Here is an 18,746-nt window from a genome sequence, read left to right on the forward strand (position 1 = left end):
CTTTATTAAAATGGCCTGAAACCTAAGCTAAATTCTTTCCCTCTTGATGAAGACTGAAAGGGCTTCTAAGTTATGATTCCAGAAGAACAAGGCAACAGGGGCACTAACCCATCATTTACCTTAATGAAGAGCCAGGATAATAGGCCTGGAATAAAAGGGAAACATTTGGATTAGTGTAAAACTCATTCTCACTTCTTTTAATCTCATTTACTTCCATCCCACAAACATTTCTGTTGGTGCTGGATAGTACATTTCTGGTAAGAGATAAAGAGAAGCTGAGATGATGTTGCTTGAGAGAAAGCTGATGCTGAATCCATCAAGACTACAAGGGCCAAGTTGAGTTGGACATAGCCATCCCACACGGAGTTCCTCCACCCACTCCCTCTCTTAGAGATAGATAGGCTCTTTCCCAAGGCCAAGATTGGTAAAATAAGCTGAGTACGGTGGCTGGGAAGAAGGAAAAAATTAATACAATGTTCTATCAGAAAGCAGAAGACAACCAGACTGATGAAAGGATTAGGTGAAAGAAAGTGGCTGACTGGGCACGCAGAAGCCCATTATGTGGCTATGTTCAGAATCAGAGATGTAGTGGCTTTTTCCAAATAAGCTGATTCTCATTGTTAGCAGCAGATCCCAAAATAGCATCTTGTGGTTAATCGATGATTTGATTTCCACAAGTCTAATAAAAGCTCTTATTGACATCAAATGGGAATCCTAATGTTTATAATCAATGAATGGAACATGGTCAAATCAATTTTCCTGCTGAGAAAAGGAAAATTTACTAGAAAGTAATACTCTGCACAGTAATATAATCAGTGGAAAAGTAGTTTATCTAAAAATGATTATAGAAGTGTTTTGGTAAAGCTGATAGAACTTAAAAATTGATAAGAGAATCATGCTATCTTTTTTAAAAGAGGAAATGAGATTTGAAATCAACCAAGTTAAGAATGGAAAGCCTGTCTTGATTAAGTCTGAGTTATTTCAACTTCAAGCTTTTTAAGAGAGAATGTGAATTTATAGGTAACAGGACCAGGAAGAAAAGTCCAAAGTCTAAAGAGATTGATTTTTAAAAATTCCCAGGGAATTAAAAGTAGGTTTCCAATTGAGTCAAATTTCACAATGAAAGCCCTTAATGCCAAGTGGATCTTTATGGACCACTTAAATACAGCAGGAATAATTCTTATGTATGCCAGAGAGTTATGGAGGTTACCTGCTGACAAACATAAAAATAAGGATTTGTAAGCAAATACTTCACTTACTACATTCGAGAAGTATAGTTGATTTAGTGAAGGAGCTCTAAGAAGAAAACTTATTGAAAAGAAGTATCTTCTAACATAAAGTGATATAAAAATCATTTCACTTTAAAGATATAAATCTAAAGGAAATAACAAATACAGACAATTTCATAGAAGATATTGGTTATACATGGAGAAGGAAAGGGGAAAATTAATACCTATTAATTCTGAAATTAAAAAAAAAATCAACTTTAATATGGATTTGTTTACAAAAAGAGAAAAAATCAACTCTACCTTAGTGCCAAGGAAAAGAACTACATTTAATTATTAATTTTTAAAAACAGTGCTATTTTTGGTATTGCCAGTATATGATCTTGAAAGTGTTCCTCATTTTATATTCAAAAGATAAGATTCCCATCCACCCTTTCACCATTTCCATTTCAACTTACTCCATTTACAATCACAAAAATTTCCAAATTTTAGACACAAATTTAGACACAAATTTTGAAGAAATTGCCCACTAGTTAAGTAACAAATAAATCTTACACTTACAGAAATAGGCAATATTGTTAATCTGTTGACACTGCATTCATATACCTACTTCTAGCTTTAAGAATAAGGTAAATGCCTTCCTTCTGGAATAGCTGAAATGACCTCTAGAGTCCTTTGCAGTTGTAGAAAAAAAAAATTTTTTTTTAAAGTCCTATACATTGTTGTCATCCATTTCCCTAAAATAGACTATCAATTGGACAAACTATAAATATTTTAACCTTGGTACAAGAACTATTATATCAGACTTTTCTTCCTTAACTTAGCTACTACTTATGCCTAAAAATTTTAGCTTAATGTTCCCTAGGAACTTCAGCACTTTCAAATTCAGAACCATATAAAATCCTTCACACTGACAGTAATGAAATATTTATGCCTCTCATTATCAATGCTTAATTGATTTAAATGCACAATGTGTAAATATATACACCAAGTACATTTTGGCAGTTACCATCACTTTAAAAATTCAAATAATTCTCATGTTTCAAATGAGCATATCTAAAGTCTAATTTTTAAAAATGTAAACATACAACTAGACTTTACCAAATAGTAACATGTTTATTTTACTGAAATTCTTAAAAATATTTATCTGTAGTCATCACATAAAACATCCTAATGTAAAAAAATTAATGGTTTAAAAAAAAAAAAAGAAAAGCAAAGCATGAAAAACAGACCCAAAATGTTAAGATTTTATTTACAAAGCTTCTTTTGTTGTACAGAAAGTAAAAATGGTATTACAACCTTGGTGTAACTGGTAGCCATCAACAATCAGGATTCACCGATCACAGCTGCTCTCCCTGCTATGGCAACAGTCTTATAAGAAAACCTAACAACTCTGACTATTTTGTTGGGATTAATTCCCCAAATTTGTTGGTAACTTGGATATCCAATGGGGATTGATCGGAGGAATGTAGAATGTCACAGGAACTACTCTTTGGCTCTTTAGGTGTCCTGGGGGCTTGGATTATAGCTACCACTTCTTTTTTACAGCTACCAAATCAATAGGAGCAGTCCACACAATACTGAACAGTTCTTTTTTCAGATCATTTGGGGTCTTAATCATCTTCTCCTTCTCCTTCGTCATCTGTTTCTCTCTTCCTTTTTTCACCTTTCCCAGTCTCTTCATCCTCTATACAATAAAGAAGACATGTTAAGATCCCCGGATTAGAAATTTTTACTTCAAAATAACTGAAATTATTATTAACTACACTTTTAATTCACATATTGATAACATTTAATTTTCCCAAAAACATGCTAAGGTAGTTTTCAACATTCACTTTTGTAAAAACCTTGTATTCCAAAATTTTCTCCCTCTTCTCCCACTTCCCCAAGACATCAAGAGTTAAGGACACTGGAGTATGGAACCAGAGGATCCTGGAGAGATCGCAGGCAAATCACTTAAACTCACTGGGCCATAAAATAACAGGATTGTTGTGAATACAGTGTTCTGCAACCCTTTCAGTGCCACAGAAATATAGGGTACTATTGTTGTTACTTCTAGGGCAGAAATGGGTTTGATTTCATAGGAAGTAGATAAATATTTGTTAAGTGCCTCAACTATTTTCTTATTTAATTTTCATAATAACCCTGAGAGGGAGGTAGAATTATTATCCCCATTTTACAGTTGAGGAAACTGAGGCAATCAGAGATTAATAACTTGTCCAGAGTTGGACAGCAAATAAATGTCTGAGGTTAGATTTGAATTCAAGTCTTCCTGATTCCAGATCTAGTTCTCTGTCACCAGTTGCTTCTAACATTCTGGCACAATTTTTTCATTATATTAAAGTGATTTGGAAGAATAAGGGACAGAAATATTTTGTTTTTCTTGCAGTTCCATTTGTGAATCTCCTTCCCAGAATTCACTGAGCTCTCCTCTTCCTTCCAACCTTCCTGACAGCAGCCATTTCTCATTCCCAAAAGCAGGCTGCCCCTCATCCCCCTCTACCTTCAGAAAGACCCAGAAGAGCCCACAATCCCCTTCTCAATGGTTATGGCTCTAACCTTTCTGCCCTTTGGCTGCAAGGTGGACAAAGTCACTCACATTGTTTTAACGAGCAGGGAATTACAAACTACAATCCTCCCCAGTAAGATGGCAGACCCCCAGGCCTTACCATCTGTCCTCCTATTGAATTCTTTGGACAACTTGACCTTACTGTAGTTACCTGGATACTGGATTCTATAGACCCCTACCCTACAATTATCCCAAGGACCACCACCAGTCTTTTCTAACCTCATAGCTTCTATGAATGCAATTTCTCCCAATTAGAATGAGCTTCTCAAGACAAAGGGATGTTGCATTTTTCTATTTGTATATTCAGCACTTGGCATAGTGCAGAGTATACAGTATGTGCTCAATATATGTTTTTTCATTCAATAAGGCTGCACGTCTTACTCTACTAATTAAAAATAACATGGAAAGGATAATGGATCTGGAGTTAGAAGAAGTGGGTCTAAATCCTGGCCTGCCACTTATTGCCTGTGACTTTTTTGGATACCAGTTCAAAGGCTGAAGAGATCAAAGAAAAAAGGATCTACACATACAAAAATACTTTTAGTGATGGCAAAGAATTGAAAACTGAGAGGATACCCATCAATTGGGGAATGGCTGAACAAGTTGTGGCACATGACTGGAATAGAAAAATACTGTGCTGTAAGAAACAATGAAGGGAGAGTTTCAGAAAAACCTGAGGAGACTTACATGAACTGATGTACAGTGAAATGAGCAGACCCAGGAAAACACTGTACACAGTAACAGTAATATTATAATCAATTGTGAAAGACTTAGCAACTCTGATCATTACAATGATCCACCACAAACTCCAAAGGACTCATTTTGTAAAATGCTATCCACCTCTAGAGAACAAATGGACTCAGAGTGCAGATTGAAGCATATTTTTTTTCCCATTTGTTTATTTTTCTTGCTGTTTTTTTTTTCCTGGAATATGGCTGGTAAGAAAAATGTTTTGCAAGATTTCATATTTATAATAGACTTTTTTTTTTTTTTTTTGCCTCCTCAAGGGATTAGGAAGCAGGCGGAGAGTGGGAGAGAATTTGGAACTGAAAATAAAGACAAAATTAAAAAGTAAATAAGTAGCTTAAAACTGCAAAAATAAATAAATAAAGAAATAAATAATGTAAGGGGGTTTGCTCTAGATGATCTCCAAAGTTCTTCCACCTCTAAATCTATGATCCTATAAAGGCAAGCACTCCTAAAAATACAATGTACAATTTAGGCATACCTTCGTCTTCATCATCCTCATCTTCATCTTCCTCATCATCATCAACTTCTCCATCATGTCCAAATTCTTCTTCCTATAGAATAAAACATAAAACTACAGTATTATGAAAATACCTTGATGTTGTTTTCCTTTTCATATATTATTTACATGAGATTTCATCAGGGAATTTTGTTAGAAATTTTACATATATATAATAGCACCATCAGGCTGGAATAGCTCTATTAATTTTATACTATATTTTATTAATTCCACTTTAATAGAAAGAAAAAAACTTGTTCCTAATATGGGAATTGTTCCCAAATTAGCCACGTCCATTTATTTGTTAGAGCAAAGAACAAAATTTATAAAAAGCCAGAGGAATAAAAATGAGGAAAGAATAAGCATGCATTTGAAATATCTTGATTCTGACATATTCAAACAAGTTACTGATGATGAACAATGGGATGTGAATAGAAGAAAGAGCACGAATAAGACATAATAATTTCATATGAAAGTGTAATGGATATAAACTAGTTGTCCCATCAAAGAGATGAAAAACATCTAAAGAATCTAAAAATTGGATTAATTGGGAAATATTTGACTTATTTTTCCAAGTAGGGATATTGCAAAATCTCATGGAGATGGAACGTAAATTTTATAGTACACTATATGATGTACAATGTATGCATGAAATTTACACATATATAATGTGACATAAATTTTATGAATAAGATCAATTTACAGGAAGTTTAGAGAGACACTCAAATAGCAAAGTCATCACAAGGGCATTTAGTAGCACTATATAAAGAGAGGAACCTGGGACAAATTTATAGGACATGAAGAGTGTTGCATAGAGTGGCAGACCTGGATACGTCGCAATCTGTATTAATGAAAGTAATGCTCACATTAACGAGATCAAAAGGCTGTTAAGAGTATTGGGGTATACTGTATTAAGTGGGGGAAAAAAAATCTATAAAAGTTTTTCAATGAAAAATTCTTTCCTCCCACTTTTCCTTCTCATAAGTATCACTAGTACGCAAAAAAGCAGCACAGGTTTTATAAAGACTAATTCTAAATAAGTATAAGGTAGAGAGTAATGCAGATTTATTTTTACCTAAGTCAGCTAAATGCAAAATAGTGTATCTTCAGACTTTAGAACTTGATGAGTTCTCAATAGAGTAAGATATCTAAACCTGCCAATCAGTCTAAGTCAATGAATGATCCTCAAGTTTTCCAGAGTACCATTGCCCTCATTACTATTTGATTTTGTACCCTTCTTTCCACCAATTGTAAGGGGAAATTGCTACTCCATTCTCTCTAGGACAGACCTTTACACTAAATAAACATTTGTTGAATTTTAAAATAAATCTGAATTAAATAGTTAAATATTATATTAATATATGATCAGAAATTCTTTAAATACTACTATTCCTTCTCATAGCTATTAATAGGTTTTGAAATATTTATACAACAGACCTCTCCACTGACATCATATTCATAATCATCTCCTTCTACATCATCCTCTTCATCATCATCTTCTTCATCAAATTCATCTTCTTCATCTTCATCTTCCTCATCTTCTTCATCTTCTCCCTCTGGAAAGAAAGATAATTAAATATGCTTAGTTTAATCTTTTTTAAGTCCCCCTCAACGAAATTTAAAATTGCAAAAATCTGGCATGAGCACACCTTTCTACATTTACTTTTACATCACTCTCACCATCTTCATGGATTCTCAAGTTCAGTCAAAGCTAACTTATTTGTTGTTCCTTCAAATGACATTACAGCCCTCATTTGTACAATTCTGTACGAGTTTACTTCTCCCTCTTATACTCCCCGGTTTCATTCAAACCAAAGCTCAAACATCACTTACCACATAAAGCCTTTTCCTGATGCATATGTATACGTGTATATATAAATATCTACATGTAAACATATATATGTTACCTAATAATTACATATTTTTCCTGATAGACTAAGTCCTTTGGGAGTAGCTGCTGCTTAGTTTTTGATTTAGTACTTGGCACATGGTAGGTGTTTAATAAATGTGGTTGACTGCATACAGTTTAGAAAAATCCATATGAAGCACCTCAGATGAAATGATAAAGTCCAAATAACAAGTAATTCTGGGGGTATCCAGGTAGCACAGTGGATAGAGCCCCAACTCTGGAATCAGGAGGACCTGAGTTCAAATCCAGTCTCAGACACTTAGACTGCATATTAACACATATTAACTGCATGACCCTGGGCAAGTCACTTAACTCCTGCTTCTCAAATGAAAAAAAAAAAGGAAAAGAAGGAATTCTATTTGAAGGTACAAAATCCAAATTTTGGTGTACAGTTACAGGGCTGTAAGATGCACTCAAAGTGGGTGGATGATTAATCTGCAAAGTCAAAGCACTGAAGGTGTCTCAAAAAAATGCTTTAAAGTTTCTGGAATGTAGCAAAACATAGGCAGCGTTACTGTGTTTGTTATCAAGTTCCTAGCATCATCAATTTTGATATATATGGCACATTTTGTCAAAATGTGAGTCAATGTGTCAAATTTTGCCAAAAGATGAGTTACCTAAACGAAAGAGCTTGAGCAGCATATTTTGGTTCAGGGAAATATAATGCATTACATGAATGAGGATTTTCCTCCCTACCTCCCCCCCCCAAAAAAAAAGAAGAAAAAAAAACTAAAGTATGACCCCCTTTCTCCCATAATGTCATAATTTAACAGTCAGGAAGCATTTACTCAGTGTCCACTATGTGCTAAGTGCAGAGGGCTGAAGGAAATAAAAAGAATATCAGGATGGCGGTATGAGGACATTAAAAGTGAGTCTGATATAGTATGTAGTCAGCGAAGACTGGAAAATAATATACATGACATTACAACAAGGGAAACAGCAAAATGATTATACATTTATAATTCATATCAGATTGCTTGCTGTCTTAAGGAAGGGTAAGGGAAGGAAGGAGAAAAAATTTGGAACTCAAAATCTTACAAAAATGAATGCTGAAAACCATCTTTACATGTAATTGGAAAAACAAAATACTATTAAAGTGGGGAAAAAACAAAGACAAAACAACCACACATACAAAAAAAAAAAAAAAAGCCAATATGAATGCTTCAGAATTATGAAGAACATGAATCTCTCAAAAGAAGAGAGAAGAAATATCCATTCTACCCCTTGCAGAGGTGGGAGATTCAAAATGTTGTGCATTACACATAATTTCACACTTTGTCAATGTACCCCTCTTTAAAAATATCAATTGTTACATGAGATTGTTATATAGTTATATGGACTCTCCAAGGGATTGGGGTGGGAAAGTTAGATATATACTAGGGGAAACTATGATAATGGAAAAAGCAAAAGAGCAATAAAACCTTTTTTAAAAGGCAGTTTGAAAAGAGAGAAGGTGTGATATCAAGTGCAAATGCAACACACCTTTTTTGCTTCCATCATTTCAGAGATTTGTACCTGTAAAATCAGTCACTTCAGCTCCCGTAACATATAATTTAGAATCTAACAGTTTGAGTCCTTGAAGAGAATATATCCCATTTGATCAAACTGATATTGATTGGCATGACAGTATAGAGGCAAAACCAGATTCCCTGAAAACCAAGTCCAAGCCCAATTTCCCCTACATGAAACTTTCCCTGATCCTTTCTTCTTACATGACAGTACCCTTGTATTCAATTTATAAATACTTTATAGGTACATGTTATTTCTCATACTAGAATGTAATTCTCCTTAAGGACAGGGCTTATTTCATTTTTTTTTTCTTTGTATTCCTCTTACCTAGTACAGAGCCTGGCACAGCAAACAATAAGTGCTTAATAAATGCTTGGTGGGTGGATTTCTGAGTCATAAGAGTAACAAGATAGAGGACTAGACAAAAATTTCTGCACCAGGAGAAAGATTTTCTGGTACTTTTGTGGCCTAAATAATAACACCTTAAAAAACTCTTACTGGGCAGGCAGCTAGAGATTTTCTGGGTTAATTCACTGTGGTTAAAGTACCCCCAATAGTTCCCATCTGTCCCGTGCCAAGGGGGGAGTGAACAAATAAATTCTCACACACAGAATAAGCAAAAAACCAGATTATGTCCCTGCTCCAGAGAATAGTGGGGTCATGCAAGTAAAGCCAGGGAAAGCCAAATATTGCAGGGGAATTGTGGGATAAAGATGGTCTCTAAAAAGAAAAAATCTCTAGAATGAACTGTTGCCTGTCTAGGCACTATCTTTCCTACTACTGAGGGCAAGGAAGTTTTCAGAAATCCACCTCATTATCTAAGGGTTAGGGGTCAGGGCCTGGGTTAAACGAGCAATGATTAGCTGCAACCTAAGTTTGTGGCACAAGGCCTCTGTCTTTTAGCAGTGTCTCCAGGATATCTCTACTTATGGTTTGGGATTGCTACAAATATCTCTGGTGGCCAAGTTCAGACCACATGCAGACTGAAAGCCCCTCGACTGACTCTTGTTCCACAGCATGTTGGTGCAATGGCATCTGAATGTCAACACCATGGTGGTCCAGGAGCCAAAGCCGTCTCTGGGCATGTGATTCACACGGTCCAAGGAAAAACCTGGGAAACACCGTAGAAGGTGATTCTGTTTCTAGGCTCAGGGGCACATTCAGAATTAAAGTTACTAAATTAAGATGACGGTACAACCTTCAATCCAATGGCTTAGGCTGAAGCAGAAAGCCTGAGAAGTACAGAGTGTAAGAAAAGGAACAGGAATTGTCTTCCCCACAGACGGATGGCAGTAGGTCATAGATGGCTAAGAGATGAACAATCTGAAGGAGCCAGTCTGTAGCCAAGGGGCAACACAAGGGCCTATGGCAGATCATCTGTTCCAATGAAGGGCTTGTAAATAATGGGTATTCGGGAAACAGGGAAGAGGTGAGGTTTGGTTCTAACAAGTTACACTAATACAGAAATAAATTGTGATTATCTTCTATATCATATCCTAGGGACCAGTTTTTCCCTCCTCCAATCCATCTTAGTTACCTCTTTTCTAACTAGACAATTACCTATTTTCCCTAATGTTTTGATTAGGTCACTTCCCCTGTTCAAGCATCTTCAATGGCTCCCTACTAAATACTGAATAAAATCCAAATTCCTCATCTTGACATTCAATACCTTCTCCCTTTGTTCTCCTTACTGTTCTTCCAATTTTGGTTTCAACTCATTTTTTAGTTATCTTATCAACTTATCTTTTCTGGTTCTTCACATTTCCTGGACTCCAGTCAAAGAGGACTACTCAATTCATGGTAACTGCATATTGACCAAGAAATCTTTTTTTCAGAGGCTCATTCAAGTATTCAAGGTCTCCTCAAGTTATACAGGATTTTAACATATAGATACACAAATTATCACCATTCGTAATCATTCAGCATAAGCAATTATTTCTGATGGCTATTAGAATGAAAAAATGTGTCTACAAGAAATTTATAGAATCCCAAACTATAAGTGTTGGGTTTAAAGTCCCCAGTCCCTACACCAGACTCCTAATTTAATCTCCATGGACCTCAGTTTTCTCAGTTGCAAAATGAAGGTGCTAGACTTGATAGATAGTGGATGTGGTTCCCAAGTCCTAGATCTAAGATGTAAAAGGCCACTTGGTTATAAATGCAAAATGAACATTTTCAATTATTTATAATATGTAAAAAGGTTTAAACCTGAAGGAGGGATCCCATTGGGAATACAATGTTCACATAAATAAAGTCATCTCAGAGATCAGAGATTTCTTACTCCTTTTATAGATGCTACAAATTTCAGAGTTTTTGTGTGCTATTACCTTGAAGTTTTACCTAGAATTCAATCCCTTATCATCCATTTTCATCATTGCCCCCAGCCTGCCTTTTCTATTTTCAATCTTTTCCTTTTCTAAAAAAGAGATCAATATTCAAGCAATCAATTGCTTGAATTAAGCTGTTACTAGAAGTCATATGACTTGATCTGGATCACAGCTAAAGAACAGAAATACTTTAGATTAATCACCTCTCTAGTCCAACCTAATACTAAAGCCAAGTTGATATATGAAGCCCCCCCCCCTTTTTTTTTTCTGTTGTACAATTGTGGATCCCATGGATCATGGCACATCAATTTTATCCATGGGGTTTTCTTAACAAAGATACCAGAGTGATTTGCCATTCCTACTCCAGTGGGTTAAGGCAAATTGAGGTTAAGTGACTTACCCAGGATCACACAGCTAGTACGTGGTTGAGTTCATATTTGAACTCAGGCCTTCTTCTCTAAGCCAAGTGCTCTATCCACTTAGCCACCTAGCTGCCTCTTAAGGACCCCTCTAGTTCTCACTAATATTTTATGATTGCATGGTCTGACAATATAACAAGAAGGTAAAATCTAGATTATTTCAATCAATACACTTTGTCTAGGTAACAGTTACATGAAAACATAACTTATATAACTAACAGCTGGTTTTCATATTCTCTATTTCACTGCCTACTCTGTAAAGTGATTTTAATTTATTTTTATTTTGATTGTGAAAATAGAATCAAATTTTCTTCTGTATTTTAAGAACTGAATCCAACTTTCTCAAGCCTATTACTTTCTAAATTATAGTTATATATGCACAACCCAAGAGTTCTGATATGCTTTACAAAAAAAGAGTCCAGGATTTTGGGACTCCAAATTCTTAAAACCCTGACTCCATAAAGACCGCCTTACACCTTATTCCAAATGTCTACAAGACCCTATTTTAAAATGACTTAGTTGACTTGGTGCCTTGTTCTGGTACAAAGGATAAAGCTGTCCATCCTTCAAATACAATTATGAAATTTTTAAAGTCATAATTTAAATTATTGTTTTTAAAGCAACAAAGTTCAGTACCCTAATATGATAACCTGAGAAATACAAATCATGTTTTCAAACTCACCTTCATCATCTACTCCATCTACTTCGGCATCAGAGTCTGGGGCTTCTTTGTCTTCTTGGTCATAGCCATCAAGGTATGTTAATTGTGGAAGGAGTGTGAAGACACTTTCTCGGTAATCATTCAGGTTTGTCACCTCACAGTTAAACAGGTCCAGGCTTTTTAGATATTCCAGCTTTTTCTGAGGTAAGGGATCAAATACAATTAGATAAATTTAAAAGCAATAGAAATTTTAGAGGGAAACAAACAATTGAATTTTGCTTGTTAATCAATTAGGTGCTGTTAATTTTATTCTGTAAGTAGAACAAAGAAAAAATAGGTAGAATTTATTTTGTAGGTAAAATAAAGAAAAGAAAAACTCACAAAATTTTTTTACTGATCCACAGGTTTTTTTTTTTAAATTAGTCCTTCCCTCTGATATGTATCATCATAGGAAAGTATGATTAACAGTTCAAAGAAATAGAAAAACAGCAATATGAATTTTCATTAAAGTTCAGATTTTTTCATAATATGATTTCTCTTATACTAATCCTCATTTCTTTTAGGTTTTAGGCTTAAACATCCAGTTTATAGTGTGTTATAATAATCAAATAATCAATTAACAATTGTTTTTTCTGGGTGCTTAAAATAATCTTAGCCCTATTCTGTCAAGAGCATTCAAGAAATACACAAAATAGTCTCTCTATTCAAAGGACTTATGATCCAATTAAAGTGATGACAGAAATTAAGAAAATACAGTCCTTCAGAGTCTATATAATAGGAACATAGAATATCCCGCCTGTTTCAATGTTATCAGTGAGTCAGGAGGAGGGGCATATAAAAGTGTAGCCAGTACTGGAAAGCATAGCTAAAGAAGCAAGGAATGAGAAATTATATTTAATATGAAAAGTTTGTTCATTATGGAGCAGGAATTCCAGAGCACATAGTAAAATGGTAATCTGCAATGGTATTGTGGGGAAGGGAATGAAGAATATTAAGATGTTTAAAATGGATTCCATCTATTGTATTTACTCTTTGACATTTTAAAGAAAGGTTCACTGATCTATACTTTTTACTGTTTTTTTTTTAAATAGGAATTGATGTATAAAAGACTTTTTCAGTCTTTTTATTTTATAATAGTATAGTCTACTATATAGTTTCCCTAATATTGATCCAACTTTGCATTCCTATATAAATCCAACCTGGTCATAAAGAATCTTTTATGAAATATTTCTGTGTTCTTATACAGTTTTCTTTTCTCTGGTTTGTCTCTCCTTAATTTAGGTCCAGAACATATTTCTACTATAAGAGTTTGGAACAATCTCTTCTTTTTCTATTTTTGCAAAGAGTTTATGTAGTATTAGAATTGTCATTTGAATGCTTGATATAATTCATTTGTAAATCAACTTGGTTCTAGAATTTTGGGTTTTTTTTTTTCCTATTTGAGGGTTCATCTATAACTTGGGTTTTTTCCTGAAATTAGGTTATTTAAAATTTTACTTCTTATTCTTTTAAATGAGCATTTTATTTTTTCAAAAGAGCAATTTATTTCATTTGTCAGGGTTTTTGCATATAATATGGCAAAATAGTTTCTAATAATTTCCTCTACTTCATCTATTTTAATTTGCCTTTTTATATTCTGATATTAGCTATTTTCCCCCTTTTAAAAAAAAATTACTCCAACAAATGATCTGTGTTATTATTTTACTTCAAAATATCAGATTCTAGTTTTATCAGTTCAATGGCTTTGCTTTTCTGCTTTTAATTTTTAAACATCTTCTTTGATTCTTGGAATTTCTATTTTATTGGTTCAATGGGGTTTTAAAATGTTTGTTTTCTACTTTGTTTTTTCAAATTGCATCTTCTATTGGTTATAGTGTTTTTATTTTTTTGTTGTTGATGAAAGAATTTATAGATATAAATTTTACCTTTAGAATTGCTTTTTTTTTTTTGAATCTTAAAAATTTTGGTATGTTCCATTGTTGTCACAATTTTCTCTGACAAAATTTCTTTGTCTATACTTTTTTTTAAACCTATTCTTTGAATAAGTTAATCTTTTATTCAAAAATTCTTCTTGAACATAATTTTGACTGCATGTGGTTGGTAAAGGATGTGCTTAATATTTCTACTTTACTTCATTTGTTTCTAAAGTTTGTATGCCCTTAATAATCAATTTTTATAAAAGTGCCATGCATAACTGGGAAATCCTTTCTATTTCTATTCAAGTCTTTAATTTCTTTACTTTTTGGTTAGATTTATCTGTGTCTAAAGAAGGTAGGTTGAAGTTCCCTATTATTATAATTTTGCTATTTCTAACTATAACTCATTTAATATTTCCTGTAAATATTAAGACACTATCCTATTCATTGCATGTATCTAGTTTTGGTAAAGAAATGCCTTATTTTTTTTCCTTTCCTTTCCTTTTTCTTTTCTTTCTTTTTTTTAATTTTTTTTTTGCTGAGGCAATTGGGATTAAGTGACTTGCCCAGGGTCACACAGCTAGGAAGTGTTAAGTGTCTGAGGCCAGATTTGAACTCAGGTTCTCCTGACTTCAAGGCTGATGCTCTATCCACTGCGCCAACTAGCTGTCCCTCCTTTTTCAGGTTTAAATTTCCTTATTAGCCATGTTTCAAAACATATATGAAGAAAAATAAGTTAAAAGATGTATGCTTCAATCTACACTCAGAGTTTATCAGATCTCTCTGGAAACAGCATTTTTTTTTCATCATGGATCCTTTGCAATTATCTTGGATCACTGTCTTGATTCAGAGTAACTAAATCTTTCACAGCCTTACAATATTCCTGCTACTGTGTACAAATGTTCTCTTAATTTTGCTACTTCATTTTGCATTAATTCATATTTAAGTATTCCCAGGTTTTTTGGGGAAACCTTGTCACTTTCTCCTTGTGATTTCTTATGTTACATAATAGTATTCTATCACAATCATTCCCTAATTGATGAAGGAAATGCTTTACATTTTCTGATATTTTTTCAGCCTTTGGGTTTTTTCCTAGTGTTTGTAATTGCCTTACAGAATTGGTTTTGTACTTGTGCTAAATTGTTTATTTTCCAAATTCTCTTAGACAGATCTTGTTTCCATTCTCACTTTTTCTTCTCATTTCATCTGTAAGACCATTTTAAAACTTGCTCAATTTCTTCTAGGAATTCCAATATAGCTGAATGGCAAATCTGTGAGTTTCTCTGAATCTTTGTGGATGACAACAGTGTTATTCTCTTCTAAGTTTGTGTCTTGAATGTTCCTGACTCCAACATATGCCTTTAGTGTCAGTGTCCTCTGGTTTACTCATTTTTCTACCTTTACTTCACATGAGTTGGAATTTGTGTTAGACCTCTACACTGTATCCTTGAGGAAAGAATGAAGGGTCTTCTTTAGCACTGATCTGTATTATTTGAGTAACAAGCATACATTTTCAAAGTTCTTCAAGCATAGCTCACCATTGGGGCAACACATACAGAGCAGCCTGGCTTACTGCAAGTCAGAGTGCATGTGGAAGCTCATGCCAGGATGGGGTATGATGTGGCTTGTGCCAGAAGGGTTGATCCAGGGCATTATGCACTGGCACCTGATCTAGGGAATACCCTGATCAATGGCCTCCTAATTCAAGTCTTACAGACTTGAGAGACATAACTCAGTGTCACAATCATCTAGCTTCAGGTTCTAGGTTTCTGGTTGTCCCTAGTACCCAGGCTGGACATTTTCCACGAGCTACTTTCCCAGGTTGTGCTCTTCTGTTTGGAACCCTTCCCAAATAACTACGGGTTTTTGGTTGTCTTTGTGTATACTAATGCTGGCAAAACACACTTACTATCATTTTTAATTTCTCCTTATATTTCTTCATAATTTCCTGTTCCATGGCCTTTTTTTCTGCTGAAGTAGCTGTGAGAGAGTTGGGCTGCTCTGTTGCCACTCATTGTGCCATCTTGAGGAGAGTGAATTGAATTTTTCTTTTTCTCAATGAAAACATGTAATCAAAGCATATTTTTAAAAGAAATTTTTATTTTCAGTTCCAAATTCTTTTTTAATTAAATTTTTATGTCCAAATTTTAAAGTTTTTTTCTTTCTTTCTTTTTTTTTTTTTTTTGGAAGGTATTTTTCAACAAACATTTATTTTCTCTTCTTCTCACTTACTTCCCTTCCACCCCATATACCCAATGGAAGGGGAAAAAAAAGAAGTGCTCTTGTAACAAATATGTATATCAAGCAAAATGAATCCCTACACCTGCTATAGCCAAAACTGTTCCAAACCATTCAACACTTCTTGGTCAGCAGGGTCCTTCATCACTGCTCCTCTGAAATTGGGATGGTCATTGCATTGATCAGAGATGTTTTAAGTCCCACAAACTTGTCTGTTTTTACAATATTGTTATTTTGTAAATTGTTCTGCTTCTATTCACTTCATTAGTTTTGTATGATGGTTTAACCCCCACACCCCCTTTTTTTGAAGTATCAAAAATTGTTTCCCATAATATAAACCTTGGGATTTCTTTGCTATATGGTAATATCTATTAGTAAAATGTAAAATTACAGGGCAGTTTATTATTCAATATTATAAATATGGTAATATGAACAGCATAAGACTGTGATTTAGTAGATGGAAATAAATTTTGCCTATACCTTTGGATTATTCCATGTAATTAATCATACAATATCTATTCCTTTCAAAACGGGAAACCAGATACCTTTCAGCAAAATGTCAGGCTCAGGAAGACCAAAGTCCAAAACAAACAACTTAAAAGAGTTTTGAGCTTTAATAATAATCTAAGTATGTGAAATACTTACATTTTGTAAATAAAAATAAGAGTAGTTTATTTCTTGCTAATAAAATAAATTATTAAAAGCTTTTCTAGCTTAAAATGTTAGGCCTTAAAAATTGGATTTTAAATAGTCAACAAATCCTTTTTTCCAAATTGTTCATTACTTACCAAAGGTTCCAAGGTGCTGATATCTTTCAGTTTGTTTCCACTTAGGTTTAGATGCGTGAGATTTGGAAGTTTTTCTGCTAAAACATCCAGACCTCCATAAATTCTATTGTCACTGAGTTCAAGCTGGAAAAGTAAAGGAGTATTAGCTTTAATGAAATATAGCTATATTATGTATGTATCAAATAAGACTGTTCCTAAATATATGTCAAAGTCAAATAAAACATTTCTGCAGTTTTAGTACATGTAACTAAAGCTAAGCTATAAGCTTTGATCTATAAATGCCATCATAATATACAAATTCAGTTTTAGTTAAAATAGAGTAAAAAAAATAAACAGTTTGTCTTATGTTGATTATAACACACATTAGAATATATTCAGAAATATATGCAATCATTTTATATTATTTATGATATATATTGTAATATTTTTCTACTTCACATGAGAATAGTCAGTGCTCCTAGAACTCCTTATTCTGAACCTCACCATAACTTAAAACAACCCCTTTAAAAATAGTGATGAATTTTTTTCAGTTTGTGAACCATTTCGGCAAATATATTCAAACCTTCAAAATTCTACTTATATAGTTTTTTGGTTTTGTTTTTTAAAGGGTGGGATGGGAGAGGGTTGTGTTGATGAGAAATTCCTTACACCAAAGATGTAGCTCAGTCCTTTCTCCATGATTTAGAGTTTTAGAACGAGGGCTTATTCTTTTTTGTGTGTCATGGGTTACTTGGATAATCTATAGAGAAGTCTATGAGAGAATAATATTTTAAAATGCACACAAATCTATCTATCTATATTGCTTTTAAAATAGATAACTCATAAAACCCAAGTTGAACAGGATCCTGAATTACTTGCCTAGGTTCTGAGAGTTGAGATGACTTGTTCACAATATGTGACAGAAGCAGGAATAGAACCCAGACTTTTCCAAACTCCACTATGTTTCTCAAAGGAATTGTGTTTTCCTGAGATATTTTCAGGAGGTCCACAAGGTATAAAATTATTTTCATATTGATTTTTGTTCATTTTCATTGGTATCCGACTCTTTGTGTTCACATTTAGCGTTTTTCTTGGCAGAGATACTGGAGTGGTTTGCTATTTCCTTCTCCAAGTTACACAGATGAGGAAACTGAGGCAAATAGGGGTTAAGTGACTTAATAGGGGTCACACAGCTAGTAAGTGTCTGAGGCCAGACTTGAACTCAGGAAAATGAGTCTTCCTGACTTAAGGCCCAATATTATCTACTTTGCCACCAAGCTGTCTACTAGAGAGATGGAAAAAAATCAAACATAAAGTACACAAATAGGAAAAGAGTTACATGTGATCTACAGTCTACTCCAAAAACTCAGAAAAGCATTGGTTGTAGAGTAGATTATTTTTCACTGTAGAGAATTTATTGTAAAACCAGATGAACTTTAACTATAGGCCATCTGCTGAAACATTAAAAATACAGAAGCCTTTTAATACATTTTTTATACAATACTTTTGCAATAAAAATTTACCTTTTTACTTAAACCAACTTCTTACTAAGAATTAGAACTGCCCCAGAATTTCTAAAGATTCTAAGTTTTAGAGTTTTGAATTAATGAACTATTAGTTTTACTTAACGTTTATTTATTCACAAGAAAATAAAGAAATCCCAAGTAGTTAACTTCCATAAATAGCAATGTTCTATAACTTTGAGAAAGTTGTGAGATATTAAAGACATTATTTAACCCTGTACTTTCCCTTAAAATAGTATGCCCTTGTAAGCCATAACTAATAATACATTCTTCTTCCAGATATTCTTCCCAGGCATTCTTTACTTTTTAGATGACAACAATCTATTTAATATATATTTAAGTTAATTTAAGCCTAGATGAAAATTTGGGGTAAAATATAGCAATCAAACTGTATTCTTAGATGGAGTTTCAATTATTAATCTCATAGAAAATGAAA

At 33.7% G+C, this 18,746-nt stretch overlaps 1 protein-coding gene across 1 annotated transcript in view; it reads right to left on the minus strand.

Moving 5' to 3' along the window:
* Window positions 1–2,451: 2,451 nt before the first annotated feature.
* Window positions 2,452–18,746, minus strand: part of ANP32B (acidic nuclear phosphoprotein 32 family member B) — a 31,427-nt gene continuing 15,132 nt past the window's right edge. Inside the window, exons 3-7 of the mRNA XM_051995603.1 lie at window positions 16,809–16,931; window positions 11,888–12,065; window positions 6,479–6,597; window positions 5,024–5,096; window positions 2,452–2,913 (exon numbers count right to left, since the gene is read on the minus strand). Coding sequence (XP_051851563.1) covers window positions 2,840–2,913; window positions 5,024–5,096; window positions 6,479–6,597; window positions 11,888–12,065; window positions 16,809–16,931 — 567 coding nt within the window. The 3' untranslated portion in view covers window positions 2,452–2,839. The remainder of the gene's footprint in view (window positions 2,914–5,023; window positions 5,097–6,478; window positions 6,598–11,887; window positions 12,066–16,808; window positions 16,932–18,746) is intronic.

The sequence above is a fragment of the Antechinus flavipes genome, chromosome 1 (assembly GCF_016432865.1).
Source record: "Antechinus flavipes isolate AdamAnt ecotype Samford, QLD, Australia chromosome 1, AdamAnt_v2, whole genome shotgun sequence".
Taxonomy (NCBI): Eukaryota; Metazoa; Chordata; class Mammalia; order Dasyuromorphia; family Dasyuridae; genus Antechinus; species Antechinus flavipes.